The sequence below is a fragment of the Aptenodytes patagonicus genome, chromosome 12 (assembly GCF_965638725.1).
Source record: "Aptenodytes patagonicus chromosome 12, bAptPat1.pri.cur, whole genome shotgun sequence".
Taxonomy (NCBI): Eukaryota; Metazoa; Chordata; class Aves; order Sphenisciformes; family Spheniscidae; genus Aptenodytes; species Aptenodytes patagonicus.
The window spans coordinates 5854122-5873246 of NC_134960.1; the positions used below are offsets into that span (position 1 = coordinate 5854122).

At 41.6% G+C, this 19125-nt stretch overlaps 1 protein-coding gene across 3 annotated transcripts in view; it reads right to left on the bottom strand.

The window, feature by feature from the left end:
- Positions 1-1248: 1248 nt before the first annotated feature.
- RASGEF1C (RasGEF domain family member 1C) overlaps positions 1249-19125 on the bottom strand; it is an 88023-nt gene continuing 70146 nt past the window's right edge. For all 3 annotated transcript variants that reach the window (XM_076349826.1, XM_076349824.1, XM_076349825.1), the window contains 5 exons: positions 18508-18603; positions 13205-13300; positions 11710-11833; positions 9575-9647; positions 1249-9169 (listed from right to left, as the gene is read on the bottom strand). In XM_076349826.1, coding sequence (XP_076205941.1) covers positions 9145-9169; positions 9575-9647; positions 11710-11833; positions 13205-13300; positions 18508-18603 — 414 coding nt within the window. In that variant the 3' untranslated portion in view covers positions 1249-9144. The remainder of the gene's footprint in view (positions 9170-9574; positions 9648-11709; positions 11834-13204; positions 13301-18507; positions 18604-19125) is intronic.

Below are 19125 nucleotides of genomic sequence, written 5' to 3' on the forward strand. Positions count from 1 at the left end.
AAAAGTTGTGGCCAAATAATATGATGGTTCTCTCTGAGCTGTGACAGGTGGCAGAGAGGAATGGCCTACACTGCCCTCAGCATGTTCATACGTTGTATTAAGATATTAAGGGCAACAGAAACACCATGCCTTAAACGGCTGGCAAATTTCCACTCAAGCAAGATGTTTTCTGTTCAGTGTTTAGACTGGTTTTTACTTCGGTAATAGCGCCGGGATTGTCTAGGTGGGATCACCTTGGGCTGAGCTGACCTGATCCATTCCCTTGTATTGCAAGGCTCACAGGGACGGTTGAAACTTCAACTTTTCTCACTCTCTGCTTGTGGCACAACTGAGGATTGAGCCTTCTGAGGACTGAAATGTTTTAGCCTAATAGAGATTTGGGGGCTTGACACTGGGAAGCCTGAATAAGCTACAGTTTGCAGGAAATTCAGCCAGATGACTTAACAGTCCCTTTTGGCAAGAGCTCCGACACCGTGAGTAAGAACACTGTGCTGAGAAAGGGGGTTGCACATCACACTTCTGCAAGCTTTGGAGTCAGTGGCACTACTTACATAGACCAGAAGTCCTCACTCGGTAACAGCAGGCAGAACCGGGCCGTCCTGAATAGAAGTAACACACTCACAGAAGCGATGCAGTGCAGATGCCTAATGTGACATCAAGGAAACTCCACCACTTACGCCTACGCACAAGTTTCACCTCTGAGCCTCTTTCTTCTTTATTTAGAAGAATTTCAAGCTACTTGAAGCAAGAATGCCTTTTACTGTACACGATTACTGAAATGGGTCCCTCATCTCAGTAGAAGCTCTCACTTTACTGCAATACAAATAATAAAAGAACACATTTAAACGTGAGTTGTACCGTGGAGTTTTATAGGAACAGACTAAAAATACTCAGGCCCAGTCCCAGCTTTTTCCTCTCACTATGAACAAGTTTTGAGTCTATGACTCCTATTTAGGAAAATACTTTATTATGGGAACTAAGATAATTTGTCTCTTTTCCTTGCAGCGTACATGCAGTGCAATGTTCTCAATGTGTGAGGATGAAAAGAGAAGCAGTAAAGTGGAAACAAGAGGAAGAGCAGAAACCACAAGTACTTTTGTGCCTACACGCATATCCATGAATTGCCGTGTACAGTCAGGGATATCTTTGTATTTTTGGAATTTCAAAGCGACCCAAGTTTCTTTACAGCCTATTCTGTAGATTTGTAGTTGTTGAAACCTCTACTACAAATAAAACTGAAAAACAAAATCAAGACAGGTGAGCCTTTTTTTATTATTCTTCTTATTTGACACTCACATTACAAAATTTAGAAACCATAGACAGTTCAGGCAAACTGTTAAAACACAGTATAAATTAGGGGGTTTAATATATAAATTCTATACATAGGTAAGTTAGCTCAAACATGACTGACAAAATGATTTCATAACAATTTTACCACAACTGTATAAAAAGGCATGGGAATAGGATGGGCACTATAATCATGAATGCAGGTTAAGACATCTTCCACAACAGCTATAAAGCGTAACAATGACCATGCTATTCTTGCAGTGTTTATGTGGGGTACAGTATGCGTATTACCATTAACATTTTGCAAGATCTATGTACAGTCACAAAATCATAACAGCCGCTTTCAAGTAACCTTACTGTTTCCTGCCTGTGCAATTAATAAAGTGTCGATACTTGTTCTGAGGACTTCTAAACAAAGCTACATGGTTTGAGTATTATGGATGGTAGAGGGATTTCAGTTTGACCTGAAAATGCTCATCATAACATGAATTTGCTTAATTTAAAGAAAAAGATACAGGAAGAGCACAGCGCCTCGTTACTATCACTCACATGAACAGTATATATCAGTCTTTTAATCCATATTTATTTCCTAGCTTGACTCTTTTTAAAAAATAAAATGATAATTTAGTTCCCATTTTTCTAAGCACAGTTGTAAAAAGGAGTTACACCAGAAGAAATGTAAAATTAAAATCTGGATATCTTTATGGGGTAATTTTTTGAAAGGACGTGCTTCCCAGGCGACCCTGGCTGTGCCGTTCAACCTTTGAATTTCTCACTCTGAAAATAAAGACAGTTCTGCTTACCCATTTTTACTCTGTGTTTTTAGGTCTGTGAATAAATGTTTTAGAATACTACGTTCTTGGAGTTTAGGTTTAAGACAGCTGGTACTGTCACTGTCCCTAACAGTGAAAAAATCTTACAATCTGGTTTCTCACCTTTATGAGCTGATGAACACTTCCTAAGAGCTCTGAAACCCAGAGGATAATTTATTTTCCATCTGTGTTGCGTACTAGCAATGCTCTTTTGACAGAAAGACTCCTAAGGGAAGTACTTGTACATTTGTAAGAATCGTATCTTGAAAGACTTGAATTTAATAGCTCTGTGTGTGTATCTTTCACCAAGTTTTAAGAATTAAGAGGATTCTATTGGAACAATTCCTTCTCGTTCAAGGCGAGGACAGACTGTAAGCGATAACCCAACTTGGGCTGTTATGGAAATACGTACGATGTCAACTGCCCAGACTACAGCCCACAGTTTCTCGACTCTGTTTACCCATGGGCCAAACATCAAGAAACCATCATATGTTTAGTTGTTTCAAAAAGACTGGAATTTTAGAAGCATAATTAAATAATGAAAGCAGTGATGTAGTACTGACCAATGACAGTTTGCCAAGGAAGTCACATTTCTCTGAAAGGTAGCTGGACTATGGAATTTTCTGGTCAGAAGTCCATTAAATGGGCTGTGCACATTTTAGAAGGAAGTTTCCTGTACAGATATTTAACTTATAGGACTCATGAGCTCTGAACTCTAAGTCTTCTGCATTCAAGAAGGCCTGGGAACATTGCTGTACTGCAGCATTAGTCCGGGTTGGCAGTTTTAGGGCCACAGGGATGAAGGGAGAAGGACTCCTATTCTATTATGACAGCTCTGGAGTATGATTATAGAGCCCTTGTATGGCAGAGAACTAGAAAAATGCTCCTATGGCATTTTGCAAGAGCTGTTTATGGAGCAAAATACTGCTTCTGTGGAGGGAAAGGCAGCAAGGGAAGCGCGAGCAGCCTAAGCCACCCTGAATTTACAGCATTACAATCTGCGTCTGGCCACAGTGCAAGGCAGGGGATCTAGACAGGAGTTACTACTCATACTTAGCTTTTTTTCTGTAGCTGAGGTTATAGCCTGAGTTTCAGTGTCTTGCACCCGTGCAGAGCGTATGAAATACCACGCATACAAGCTATTATCTACACCTTGCATAAAACATAAAAATGCAGGATGTGATGCCTTGTATGAGCATTAGCTTAATGTATTTAGCATTTTTTGTGTATCTGAAAATATGCAAAAAGAATTGTAAAATAAATTCATACGAAACAGATTAGCCTCCAGATCTGTTCCATCAAAAAAAGGTAACTTGTTTGTTGCCTCCCCTGTCAGCTCAGAGCTCAGCGCCTCCACAGAGCAGCTAACAGTGGTTGCAGGGAAAGGGACACACCCTAAGGCAGTGTGCTTTCTTCCCAACATACCCAACATTAAAACAAAAGTATCGGTACAGCTTTCTGCATCAGTATTTCACTGTGTTCTCTCCTGCCTTAGCCTGCCCAGCTGCCATTGATATTAACAGGAAAATACGCACGGATACCTTGTTCCACTCTGCTGCCGTGCCGTGAAATATGAAAGTTAACAACCATCGAGGTATTCCTCAATTTTTTTAAGTACTTATTTTTCCACGTTGCTTAGATCTTAAAACCTCTGTCAACTAAGTAACAAGTTCTTCGCTGTTTCAAGTCCTCCAGAGGAACCTCTTCTGGTTCAAAGAATTCTCTTCTAATCGTTCTGTTGGATGGATGAGGAAGTAGGCTTTTCCCCAGGTGAACTTCCAAGAACTTCCAACCTTTCAAAAGGGACGTGTCCCAGCATCAGAAACCTAAGGGTGCAGGCTCAGGTGTGACTTTGCACGTCAGCTTCGTACAGGACCATCTAATCACCTCTGCATCCCCCTGTTAGCGTATGTGCTGCCATACGGGCACCAGGTAAGTGCGTGCTGTTCCCCAGCCGCGGTTCAGTAATGCCCTGCACAAACCACTGAGGTAATTTCACTCAACAGATAATGTCAAAAAGGACAAAAGAAAAGAAAGTCTTTGGCCCACAGCTGAGCCTCTGAGCAGTGACAAAGGGGCTTTTCCCTGTTTCCTTGTCACTCCCTAATCCCATTCTGCAATTACAACAATGGAAATAATCAGTTCACAATCAAAGGGGTTTTAATTTCCAATGAAAGAGACACCTGAAACAGTAAGGCTAATTTCTACCAGTCTAAAAAGAAAAAAAGGTTCTTAAAGCCAGAAGGTCAAATTTTGCTCTCAGACGTGAATTAATTCCTTGGATCAGATTTAGTCCTTGAATTTGCTGCTGAAACTTCAACAATGTCAAAGAAAACTTTCGCTAGGGCTGGATTTTCACCCTACCAAGTGCAACCTGCCCATCTGAGAGTTGCACCTGGCCCAAAAGAAAGGCCAGGGACTATACCAGTTGTCAATCCAATTTAATCGCTGTGACTAACTTAAAACTGTACCGTAGTTAATAATGGCAGGACTGCTCCAAAGCCCATCAAAATCAATTGGAGTTTCTCCTCCAGCATGTCGCTGTGCTTGGGATCAGTCTCATTCTATGGAACACAGTCATTGTTGGGCCAGGTACTGTTAACTGTGTAACATTTTTACACGGATATGCATAACAATTTCTTTTCTACTAACACGTCTTCTTTTTGATAACTCCAATTACATATTCAGTGATCTGAGCTCTGTTCTAAACTGGATTTACAGTCATGTGCAAACCAGCGCTCATGTGCTTTAATAAGAGGTGCGTAAACTATTGCAATAAAACATGACAAAGTAACCAAGGTATCAGTAAGGGAATGGCTTGATTTTAAGTGAGTGATTATCTTATCACCACTGACCACATCATAAAATATTTTCAAGCTGAGAAAAATATCTCTACGCTTAAATTGTTTTTTATTTGAAGTGCTTTAGCAGCTGTGTCCACACTTTGCTAAAGTGCCATCCCAGCAGCGGCTGGGATCACAGTTTGCTTCCAGATCTGCATGTCCTCTATCCACATGGGGAGCTTCCAGCCAGCTGTACGACAGGATTGTGTTAACTGCCTAACGGAGGGAACGACGATATGCTAAGCTCAGTGCACTCTGGTGCACAGGGTTCTTGTCTGCTAGACTCATTTCAAGAGTTTTCTGCCCTCAAAATTCAGTCACGCCCAGCAGACCTATGTCCATCCACCCTTAATTAGGTAATGTGATTGATGCTGATGTGAAATTGAGAGTAAGATTGTATGATTAAGTGTCTTTTGAAAGGCATTGAGCAAGTTCATCTGCTGACTTCAACACAAGCTGAAGGCACACAATTCCTTCATTGTTTTTCACTGGGCTTTTTATCCAGCCCCACATTGCAGAATGGCACACTCAAGAAATGAAAAAATAGAACTTTTGTTACCACTCTGATTACACTAGAGGAGGTGCAGAAGTGATTTCCTGGATCTGGGTCTTTTAAAATATTGCTGTATACACAGAAGCTACGTTAATGCTTCTGAAAGACTCTCTATCATATATTCACATCTTACTAGCTTAGGGTTTTGATACTAACGCTACAGACCTATAGCTCTAGCTTGGCTCTGTTCTCTGTGTAGCATTAGTTCAAGCAGCTGTAAGGGAGGTGAATCCACTGAAAAAAGTGGAATTAGAAAGCCATGACATTACTACTAGTAACTTGTCTAGATATTAGTCTAATGACTACATGCCTTACAGTGGCTTAGTGCTTGGTGTTAAGCGATATTGCTTTCTTTTCAGCATGGCAGGAGTTCTTTACACATTTATAGCAAGAAAACATTAATTTTTGGAGGTGCTTGTTCTCATTTTCATGTAATGATTTTCATGTAATGTTAATACATTTTTGGAAGAAATCTATTCCCCAAATTGCCACCCTTTGTTTTCAGTTGTACTCGCGCTTTGTAAAACCTGTTGGTGAAGCAAGGCTCTAACCACTCTCCCCTCTCTGAAGTTGTACACCCTAGTCAGGCCAAATATGAATTACAAATGCAACTGACAGCTGTAACTTAAGGCTTTACATTGTTTCTATTTAAATCAATAGGATTTTAGCCACGAAATTATGTGAAGACAAGCTATGATTCCCAAAGTCTGTTTTTTAAAAGTGCAGTCTTCTCATTTTAAGGTGCTGTGCACTCTCATCTCCAAGTCGTTTTGCAAAGAGCAGCCAGCATCTCTGGAGATCAAATACTATGGATCAATATGCCACGCACCTCTATAAAGCAGTAATTGCCTTAGTGTTCACCAAGAGATGAGGATGTTTAGCACCTCTGAAAAAAGACCTTTTAAATGTGTGACTACAAAAAGGCTTACAGATAATTCAGTGCTTCTGAAAGTCCCACTAAGCCCTTAATACCCACCTAAATCTGACCTTTATGCTTCCATTTTAAGCACTGAGGTTTGAAAGTTTCAGACTATGAAAATGGTTTAGTTTGCAACAGTGATAAACTTTGAGATCTAATTTAACTCATACTTACAAAATTGCCTGAATTCATGCAAGGTGCCCAAAAATATAAAGTAGTATAATGAGAAATCACATTTTGATTCATCTTCAGGGCGTTACAATGTCAGCTGTACCAGCCTCTGTTGGCTCATTAGAAAAGGAGTGAGGATTTGCATTTTAAAAAGCAGGTTTTAAGAAAGGGCCCATCCACCTACACTGGGTTTCAGATAAATAAAAACACATTTCCACTATGAAGTCACACTGTGCCTGTTAAAAAGATGCAGACGTTAAGAAAAAAATGACCATTTAGCAAACACACTTAAGCATTAACATTGTTGTAGATATGTTTATGGTTATTGCTCTGAATTTGGTTGGAATTTAACAGGCTTTTAATGGCATCATTTTGGAAATGGTTCTGCTTGAAGGAATGGCTTTGTGTGTACGTTTCTCTCTAGAGCTCTCAGCTCACGTACAAAAATTAACAAACAGCATCTTAACAGTGTCACCAGAACAGTGATCATTCCCTGGCTGGAAGGATGTCGTACCATCCTTACACTTAGTTCTTCCATACAAAGCTTGAGTAAACACATGACATTTTTACGTTCCCCCTGCTTGGATTCATGCGCTGATAGACCTATACGAAAAGGAGAACTCAAGTTCTGCCCCAAGCCCCTACGTATGCAATCTAGAAGAAGGCGTCCTGCTCATCTCAGCAATTGCAAGAGCAGTGGATTCCAGGTGGCCATGATCCAGACTGCACAGGTTTTCACGACCAAAACCCAACATAAGAACTGCACTGCAGGCACTACAAACCTTCAGTATGTCACATAGAGCATGTCTCAGGCTGCTGTACTCCCGATCAGCTCAACTGTCAGAGCTGCCCTCAAACACGAGCTCACCAATGCCTCACATTTCAACAACCCACTCAGGCGTGGATAACTTCTGAGGCCTGGCAGAGGGCAGGAACAGTTCCAGTTTTCTGGCTAAATGCATAGGCCAACACAGCCAGGTTTTGCGATTAGCCTAATTTTGCAAAACAACTACAGCCACTTGGAATCACTCTGTATCGAAAGAAAACTATCACTGATCTCAAAGAAAGGGTTACGTCCTTCTGTTGTAGACAGAGAAAGACTGGAACGTCTGAAAAGGCCAGCATCAAGTCAGTAATAAAATGCAAAGTTCGATATCATGTGGCATTTAGGTTTCATTTAAGCTTTTTGAGGTCTCTTCTGGGGCAGGTAGGAACGTTCCTTCCACGTACAAACAATTAGTCTACTGTTAGGGCTTAGTTATGAATCTAATATCCATACAGTTCATTATCATTTAATATATATGTTACAGTAGCACCTTGATTATTGTACAACTTTAAACACAAGATATAGTCCCTACTTCATATTATTTGTAAGGAAATGGTGAACATGGTTTAGATCCTAAAAATAAAAAAGAGAAAAAATGGTTATCTGCTCATGAATGACAAATTCCTCAGTGCATTCATTCTAGTCCGAAACCCTTTGTCTTTTTAAAGCATACCGTGTAGTTCCCAAATTCAGAGCCATTACCTCCCCCTTCCTATCCTCCTAGTATCATGTTGCAAAATAAACAGTACTGTATTAATTGGAACCCGATAGATTTTCTTCAAATGGTAATGCAGTATCTTTTTTCTTTAGGTGTGATAAAACCCTCTAAAAGATGCAATTCAGCATCAACAAAATTATGGCATACACTGCCTACATTAAATAGAGGTAAGTTGAGTCCAGGGTCATTTGCTTCTTCAGTTCCACTTTAGATGTGGTGGTGGCGGGGGTCTTTAAGCAATACTGTCTACACTGTGCCCTCCTCAGATCTGCCAAGATTCACAGTAAGAAAAGCAACAACAGTGGTGGGAAGAATAACTAAGCAATAGTCATACTTCAGATTGTTCTCTGTGAGAATTCATGGGGTTTGCACGACTGTCCCATGCTGATGTGGTCTATATGTGACATACACGTATACATATGAGCGAGCGATGTCAGTTTTCATCTGCTGGAAGCTTATACCTGTAGCAGTCAGTGCTTTGTTCAACAAGGCTGGGGGACTGCTAATGTAAGATTAAGTTCTTTCTTCGTTCAGCAATTAACCAGATTGCTGCTGTGTCTGTGTTTGATTTAATTTTACAATCCTCAGAGGGTTTAAAGAGCTGCTGTCTGAAGCACCTGCTTCTGAAATATTCACGTGTATTTTTTTGCTTTCCTTTTTTTATACTTTTCCATTCTCTTCTGCAGTACCATGGTTCTCCACGCTCCTGATTTTCTTATGTTTTCCTTCAGAGGCAAAAGTTACATTGATCCTGACGCAGTTTGGGCACAGCCACAAATAGTCTGTTTGTCCTTCCTCTCTCCGTCTCATAGTTAGAAAAGCATCATTGTGCACACAGTTCTGTTGATTTCAGTGGATGAATCCAGTTCATCCATCACGTTAGGCAGTCAAAAAACCCAACAAAAAACTCAAACAAAAGAAATTGTCTAAATCCCAAACAGGCATCTTTGGAATCAGTAGTGCAAAATGTTTGCGGATTTCTTTTCCTTGACCTACTGCAATAATGTCTTAATCTTCAAGTCTTTCCTAAAATAGTGGATCTGTAAATTTAAAGCATAAGAATAATGAAAAAAAAGCAAATATAAAGGTGGGTGGTTGTTTTTTTTTAAAATCATCACTTACACCAAACCATTACACATCTCTTCTAAGAGCTGTAAACTGTAGGAAGATCCAGTTAACCTAGGACATTTTTCATCTACACCAGGCCTCTTTTGCATGGGTACAGCGCTGTATAAATGCACAAGTGGAAGGCATTCTTTAAATGGTGGATAATTTGAGATTACGATTAGCTTTTATCAGTGCAGCCTCAGCTCTGTAGATTAGTCCTAAATGGAAGAGACCCCCATCAGAGGTCACATTTTAAATGCCAGCACTTTACAAGCTTTGACTATCAGTGCAGCATTTTGGAGGTACTTTAGAAATGAGCTGATAAAATGAGTGGTTACCTTAAGGATTTCCACCTGTCTTTTTCTGTCTGGTTTTCCGGACTTTCACTTTCATAGGAAGCCAGATACAAGCCTGGAAAAGGTAAATATGTGTTATTCCGACAGCAACAGTAACCCCCTAACTCTCTGCATTCTTGTATGTCCTGTACTGTACCACACAGCAAGAGAAACTTTAAAACTTCGCGGTCCATCAGGTAGCTGGCAATCAGTAGGACACTGACGTTTAGCTCACACGTCTACCTTTGGAAAGCTGTTAGGTTAATTTTGATGGAACAGTAAAGGAGCCCAGAGTTAATACACATTAGCGTGACCTTCTTATAACAATATTAAACAGTTAAATGGTCTCTGGTTTTGCATATACAGATCTGGGCCTATTTACTCTGACACAGCACCGCTACCAAAGTGTTATATGACCATTAAAAAAAGAGAGACAGCGAGAGCTGACAGCTAAACAAATAAAACTTTTTATAATTGAGGATATTTCCACCACTTAACACAACTTTCTCTTCCTCCTTTTTAAAGCTTATGGGGACACGCTATCTTAAATGAATACAAAACACCCTCAAAGTAAGAACGAGTTACAGAAACCAGAGAAGGAACACAGTAGAAAAAGAAGAAGGGTTTTTTTCTGCAAAACTTTGCATTGTAGGATGCATTTTATGATACCAAAATGTGTCTAGGCTGTAGAGTCTCCTCTGCAAAAGCTGGCGATGCATTAGTATCTCACTGCCTTCACAGATTTTTTTTAAAGTAGGCTGTGATTTGCATTCACACACATTTCCTCATTTGACTGTGTAGCGATGCTTTATTCTTTAACGCTCGAACCATCTCAGTATTCAAGTCTGCACTACAATCCAACTGCATTTTAATATTCAAGAGTTGGCCCACTATTCGTCCACACTGTGACAAGCACAGTACAGCTGCATTTCACATACCACCGCTGCCTCTCTCTAATACATTCTCCCACCCTTTACTCAGGGCAGATCTTTCTGCTCTGCACTTCCCCTGGGTAACAGGGGAGGCCTGCTGTGGCTTCTGCAAAGGGCATCTCATGAAAGCAGTATGGATATAGGGGAGGGCATGAGAGAGAAAATCTGCAAACAATTAGTGGGTTGAGGTCACCCTTTTTTGGTCCAGCAGCCTGAAAACTGTACTTTTAAACACCACTTCTGAGGTACCCCTGACTTTCACTTTCTGTCCCTTTAGAGCCTAAAAACAGAACAAATGCCTCCGTCCTATCTCCTTTCGATATGTAATGCTTTAATCACTTTAATTATTCTATTTTGGCAGTCATTCTTCTTAGGATTTAGGCAGGATTTTTGAAGCAGTATTTTGTTTTCTGAAGTAGTCTGTGAAATAAAAACTGTCCGGTCTGCTTAACTTGGATTAGTACAGAAAACTGCCTATAGAATCAAGAAAAAATAAACCCAACACCAGTATAGCTTATGGGAATATAGCTATAGACAATTCTGTGTGTGACAATGTACCAAGAGGCAACTGACATGAACCAATATGAAATGACAGAGTCTGACATGCTGGATACCAAATTGAAGAGGACACGTAAGTATAAAAAGACAATCAGAGAAATAATTTCAGGACAGGGCTCTCATAGCTACAGCTTAAATTAATTACTAGAAAAGATTTTTCTTAAAAATTCTTTTCTGTAGGTAACATATTTCTTTGCTGTAGTGGAGGAGGTCAGCTGGACTACCATCGCCCTGGGCTGTGTTCCCTGAAGAGACGACAGTGTTGGTTTGCGGAAGAGATTAGTTCTGGCTCCATCAATCACAGAATGAGTGGCTAAGGGACAGCTGACATTCATAGCAGTCCACGACATGGTTGTGTGGCCTCTCTTCTTGGTTACAAAAACAGGGCCACAATGGCAACTTCCTAGACAGTGCCTTATAGAGAAGCTATGGACAAAAGAAAAGCAATCAGGCAGCACCTTCATGAGCTAGAAGGTTATATTTGCAAAAACGGGTTGATAGACTGGGGATAAACAAGCTGCATGACAGAAAGCTAGGAAAGAACCGGGACTGGTCAGCGAGAGAGAAGACCAAAGCATGGATCAGGGTGTTAATTACTAGTGATGAAGAGACATATTTTCAGTGATTAGAGATTGTACAGAGTCTTACCATCTTCAGTAAAAATGGGAGCAGTATGCAAGTAGTGGATGATGTTAGGGTCTTGTTCAAAGGGACATTCCACTTGCTTCCATGTTATAAATTCTCCTACTTGCTTAGCCAGTTCCAGAAATTTCTGTAAACGTAAAACCATTCCACTCAGATACAATAAGATTATCTCACTAAAACAACCACATCCAAGCAGAAGACTAAGATCCAGGATCCGTTGTGCCAACCACAAGGAGATTAGGAGAAAAGAGCCTTGTATGTTTTAGATGGGTACATTTTCACAGTTCATTTACAGGGGAAAGAGAGAGGAAAGGGTGCGCTACGTTCCTTCTTACAAGCCAACTCAGTTCGTACTTAAATGAAAATGTATCCACGAACAAAGTTATGGGTTACACATATGTACTTAAGACTAGAGGACATAAACTTTGATGGAACAGGAGGGAGCAGAATTAGATATAAATTACATAAAGTGGAGTGACTCCAACGCCTCACAACTCTTTAGGTCTTGTAACAGTTCTGATATAATTTAAGGCAATGCCAGGCTCAGTATTTCATGCATTACTCACTATCTCACAATGCCACTAACTGAAGAAGAAATTTAATGCAACCAAAGCGATGCTCAAGAAATGATTTACAAAGAATTTGAGAGCTCAAGAACTATTTTCTCCTCGACACCGGGCAGTTCTTTCAGAAGCACCCCACCTCTGCCCCTCCACCGGCGTACAAGAACACAGCCACCGCAATGCCCAGCACAATGCGGAACACCTGAGCGCCTGCACACCGCACTGGCAACAAGTTGTACTAGTGTAAAACCATCCGCTCCGGCACAGAACCGGGATGACTCAGGATATGTGACTAATACCACCTAGTGCCAGGGCTGTGAGGGAATAGAAATCCTTCTACTGCATTTAATAGAAATTCTTCTGTGTAAAACCTACAGGCAGGAGATAAAACATTTGAATCCGTACATCAGCGGCATGACGTTTACCTCATGAACACAGTGACTGTGTACTCCATATGTAATTCCGCTTGTATTCTAATTTTTCTCTAATAACCACAAGTAATTTATTATTATAATTATTTGGCAAAACTTTGCCAAACCTCTTTATTAAAAGTGAGAAAGGGCTAAAAAGGCAGATAAATTACAGTATAAACCATTTTATACTGACTCTTTTCTCTGTGTGTGTGTATAAGAAAAATAGTTTTCCATGTTTTCTGAAAAAGTCATCTTCCCCTCCAAGCCGTAAGTATAATCATTTATACTATTGACACTGTATTTCTAGCAGCCAACCAACATCAAGCAAGTTAGGACCATCTGCTTGTAATTTTTATATAAAATATACATATTAATACTTTTAAGAAACGTTCTGGGATTGGTTTAACCTTCACACAGTCACTTGAGACCGTCCCTTTTGGCATATTCAGTCTTTGTTGAAGGCAAACGATCTCAGATAGTGCTATCAGAATGGGATAGATAAAAACATTTTTCAGATCTTACTTCGAAGTTGACATGTCCATTTGGAAGGCGATTTGCACATCCTTCATTCAAAAAATAAATGTCTTTGATCAATAGGCTGAAGAAGGGGATCACAATCTGTGAAGAGAAATGACATAACTATTATCTTTCCAGTTCAGTATTTTCTCTGCATGAAAGAACAACTCAGTAAGGAGAGAGGAGAAAAAAGAAATACTGACTTCTCAGTGTGCTGTGCACTTAAAAAGCAGTACAGTGACAGGCAAGCATAAGGGCAGCAGGGTATAAAGACACCTTCAGCCATCAGGAGGATGTATGCTGAAATGAATACAAACTGAACACTATGTTCACTGAGCAGAATAACATGACTAAGAAAATGCTAATAACCCAGTTTATCATCAACAGCATCACTGATGACATGATCAGACAGCAAAGAGCAAAATAAAATTGCAGAACTCTTCCTTTCTCTGTTGGGTCTTTATAAACAAAGATGTTGAAGACACAAATGGAGCAATTTAAAGACAGCTGGGAACCAAAGAACCAGTATTGTCTCTGGACAAGGAAAGACAGTATAAAATTTGACGACCAAGGACTTGTCTACAAACAGTTAATCAGGAGCTGTTTCATTTTCAACAGCTCCATGCATGGCTACCTCTTGAGGCATGTAATCTCCTTCCTGGTACCTGATCAGTACAACCTGCTTCTCCAAATTAACCTGCAGACAGTCGGACTGAAAATATTATGTTAGTTGACAGGAAACTGCCAACGGTAGCCAGAGAGATCATTGTAGCACTCAAAATAAGCCCCGGGAATCATCCAGGGTAAAGTGGCATATAGCAGTGATCCAAGCCTTCTCTCTAAGCCATCAGTCAGGTCATAATTTGCTATAGAAAAAGTCTACTTCTAGGTAAGACTCTTGAAATTAATGGAATTACCGCAGGGATAAATTTGATGCTAGATGTTCTAAGCAACATAAGAAGCAGCAACAGCGCTCCTGAAGCGCATCTCCAGCACTTCAGCAGAGACCCAGAGTGCAGCAGACTCCCTCTGGGTCCTCTTGTGTCACAACTCAAAGGGAAAAGAAAGATAACACAAAGGACCAGTCCATGACAAAGCTGACCCCCAGGGCTCTGGGATTCGATAGTCAAATCTGAGTCTACCCACCTCCCCAGCACTGGCACTGTGACAGAAAAAGGCCACTTGGAGGGTTTGAGCTATAGGGTCAGCAGTCACCTCTGTGAGCATTTTCCTGCGGCAGCAACACCTGCCTTTTAAGCCACTAAGTACAAACTTAATCACCACGAACTTAAAGGAAAGCACATCGCATGGTAGGGTATCCAAATGTTTCCACTGTTCTATTTGTAAATTAACTGAACTGTAGCTTGTTAAGCGTGCACCAAAATTGAAGTGCCTTCATGGCATGCAAGACCACCCAAGGGAGCAATCCTTTGGTTAAGTATTTAATGTTGTACTGTTATTCCATCTCACGCTGTACATCAGCTGTAACGGGATATGAAGTGGACCTAGAACAGGATTGGCAGCTGTTATTTTCCAGTCTACAGCCTTCACGATGCAACAATGAGTGGCGAGCAAGCCATAGGCATGAAAACACTTACTGAGGCAAGGAGTCTACAAGCCGCTACCAACTCTTGCAGTGAAAATGGAAGCCAATTTCTGTTTCAGCTAAAATACCACATGCAGTAAACTGCTAAAGATCTGCATTCTCTGCTGGCTTTTTTATGGGACAGCCATAGATGAACTCTGTAATGTCAGTGCAGTAGCCATAAAAAAGCCTGGACTGACACTCCAAGAGCCACTGGCATTATCCTGATACATCCCACTGATATAATATAGGAATGGAAACAAAGCACAGCCTAACCCCCCCCAAAATCCTGAGCCCTGCTATCAGCGTGAGGTGGAGCAATTTCTAGTCAAACTGAGCTAAGTGTGTTTCAGGATTCGTTTTTATATCATCCAAACTAAATCGATCAACCTGAGGTAAAGAATACAATTCAGTCTACGTGGTTTGTTTTCTACCAAAAATGATGGCAACTCTCTAACCAGTGTGGTCTTCTAAGGTGGAAAGATACAGAGAGCTGGAGGCAGACACTGATCCCCAGCTAGAAATTACTGCCAGGTTCTGTCTACATATTTTTTGCAGGCAGATGCGAGCTTGTTCTGCCCTGCTCCACACTGCCTGGGAGCTAGGTCACCACCATTAGTGGTACTAAACGTAAACAAAAAGCCTTGCTGAGAGGGAAGGTATATGAATGTGGGCTGAATGCCATGCTAATACAGCTACAAAGCCACCAGTCAGCTCAGAGCGCGGGTAGAGCTTGTTCTCATCTGCATCCAAAAGGCGTCAAAGACATACTCTAGGATACCAATTCTCTACACATTTTCCAGGGGATTTCTGTCTTTGGGTCACTGTTTATTTCCCCAATAAAAATGTTACCCTGTATGTTTTGTTTTCCAAATTTCTGTAGGAAAAGCAACAAAAGTGGATATAGCTACACTCTAATGTTGGCTTCGATCCAGGCCCTTTGCTAGCATAAAATCTGGGTTAGTGCCAGAAACTCATATTTCACTCCCTTTTGATTCCCACCCCTGTGCCATCCAACCCACCCACATGCTGAAGGACAACTGCCTCCTGCAGAAAGAAGAAAGCTAATGAGATCAGACATCGTGTTCCTCCATAGTATCGGACGGCAACAACACACAGTACCGCACTGTACACACTCCCAACATTTCAAAGCCAGAGAAATGTCATTAGCACAATGCAGGGCTTCCCAGTGGAATGACTTAATTTTGGAGATGGCATAGGTCAGCTGACTGCATAGATAAAGCCAGACTTAGTTCCTAACAAGTATACCCCTCTGAATTCCGCATGAAACATCAGCCCTTCTTCATTACCGGTTCTCTCACCCTGCACTTTGGCAGGTTTATTTCTGCCGCTGCATTGCACCTCTCCACTTTGAGAGCTGCCTTGCCGTGCCTTTTTACAAGCCTGCTCCTGAACAAGTAACGAGTAGTTTATAACTATGCCGTTTACACACAGGGAGAAGGGCTGGATTAGAACAGTGAGGACTGAGGTCAGGGGATCCTCCACGGCTATACTGAGATCCTTCTCCTACAACCTGTGCTGCAGTCTCGCACGAGCACCCTGAGGATGAGGATGGAGCGGGTGACGAAATCGGGCAGCGCTCTTTTGTGCCAGAAGGCCAGCGTCACATGGGGGATTTGGGCGAGATGTGTGCACACAGTAGGAGGAGGGAGGGTGCCCCAGGTCACTGCTCACCCTGCCTCCCTCTGAGGATATCATTCAGCCCCCGAGCTGTGCTTCTGTTCAAGCGCTGTTCAAAACTCAGCAGCCGAGACACCAGCCCTGAGGAGAGAATAAAGCAACGTTTCTGGTGAGGCTGCCAGTTAAATATTAGCTCCTCCGAGCCTACAGGCAGTTTTTCTTCCTGCGAGACATATCCCACTGCTTAGCCTGTTGGTCTGCGACAAGAGCGCTCGCTCCAGAGCACCTTCCTTCTCAAGCAGATGGACTGAGGCCTGAGGCCTCCATCTCTGCTTCTGGGGTGGCCACTTGTCGAGAAGAGGGGTGGAGGGGATTGGGATCTCAAACTCTTGTAAGCACAATTCAATTTGAAGGTAAAAATTTTCTTCAGAGTGAGCTCCGCCACAAGTTTGCCAAGAAACAACATAACATTTTCTGTTAAAGAAGTGATCGTGTTCTTTCAATTTTATTCAAACTCATTACAATAAATAACTGATAATCTTGCTTATAAAAAAGAAACAAAATTCCTTAATTCCTACAGCAAGAATTACATGATCTGCTGTACCTGACACTGTAAAATACCCAGCGTGAGTAGCTACCAAATCATACGCTTGAGCATTTTCTTGAACTAATGTTATCTATACAAGGGAAACAGAATACGGGCTTTTTCTTATGTAAAATAGATTCCTTTCAATCTAATACGCTCTCTGCCCTCAGTCTTAACCAGCCAGGGGTAGAGATATGACAGAGATCGCTAACTTCCACAGGAAATTAAGTCAAACAATAAAGCAACTGGTTTGAATATATATGATGGTTGCAGAAGAACTAAACTGCAGAAGCATCTCAGACTGACAGGTCCTTGCTGCGGTGTGTAGAGTTAAAAGAATTTCTCTGCCAGTCACAAACATCCAAAGCCATCGTCTCTTCTTTGCACAGAGGAGTGCTTTTCAGAACAACTCAGCGTACTCCCATTGCAGCTGAGTCAGCCTGCAACCAGATGCTGATCTCATTTCACTGTAAATGCTGTGAGATTCCATTAGCTTCAGCAGATTTACATCAAATTTACAGCGATGTGAGATTAGCATCTGGCCTGACTCCTCTAGTGAAATTCCATATTATGCTTGTTCACGCAGTATCTACTTTACCTTAGCCGTGCCCTGCACAGAGATTACCCATTTATGACTATAAGCAACTGCAATGTTAAAAACAAACCCTCTTTCATAAAACAAAACAAAAAAAAGATAATTGAATAGAGAAATAAGCAAATTAACAAGAAGCACCCTGGGGCACAAAACAGGAGGATCCTGCACTAACCTCTCCTCAATCTGATTTTTGCAGCATCAGTGACATCTCAGAAAGCTACGTATCAGCCACGAACACTGATAAAACACTTCGATTCTTGCTCACTGAGATGGCAGCAACAACCAAATGAAATGAAAATTCACGAGGACAGAATTTCACCCCAAATTTGCTGCAATGGATTCAGACCAGACTTCTTTGCAGGACTTGCGGTAAGTCATCTTTCCCTAATGTAAACGGAGAACCACCTCATCTCTGAGTGCTGTGCCCTTTGCTCTCTATCTCAATCACACCCTACACAACACAATAGGGGCTTGTCTGCACAGAGGTCTGGCTGGCACAGTTGTAACAAAAGCGCGGTTCCACCTGGGCCTGCCAGGCTGATGCTCCATACCAAAATAAAAGTCATTTTAGTCTGGAATACTTGTTCCATCAGGTTTATCAATCTAAACAATGTGAATTTTCCAGGGAGAGAGAGATGCTTGCAGCCAAGTCCTCCATGCTGTGTGTCATGCCCTCTCTAGTTCCCCAATGTCTGAGAGCAAGTCCACAAAAGCCCTGTGATCCATTTCAGACTCCTCTCAGCCACACATTTACATTTCCAACTGCATTTAGCAGTGCACGAGCCTTGCGCTGGTGACCCATGGAAGGGAGGAGAGCATTTGCATCGAGCCTTTCAGCCACTGACTCTCACCAGCAACGCACACCATCCATTTGGAGATAAATGAGATGCGGTCACACCTACCTTCTCCCTGTTGCTGTGTGCGGTGAGTGATCTGTGAGCAGCCCCCCGCAATGCTGTTCTGTAGTTATAGAAGTTACCAGTAGGGTCCATCTGGTGCTAGGTACACAAAAGACAACACGCTGGTTAGAAAGCGACCTGGATCCTCTGAAGACAACTTTACCCTCAGTTATAACAAACCCTGAACAGAGCCTAGCCTACATCTTCAAAAATCCACATACACACAAACCCCCATGAACCACAGGTACAGTGAGAGATCTGCAGGTCACAGCTGTCTGTACCTTTGATTTTTCTAGTAGCAGCTTACTGAGCTTTTATGCGAAGAATAAGGACTGCCCATTTTATATATGTCAAATCCTGGTATCCTCAATACAAAAAACCAACCTTGGGCCTCGTTCACTCGACGTCCAAGGTATAGCTTGGGAGCTTTACACTCAGCATTGTGTCTGTGGCCAAACAAAACTGGCATTGGTGAAAGCACTACGGCTTGCATATAGGCTCATATTTTTGGTTTTTTTCCTCCTCCTATTTGAGTGCTGATTCCCCTCTATGTATCAGCAGCTTCACACCTTCCTCACTACACCTGGGAAACTTCAGCCAGAATCTGGCTCTCTCTCTGTG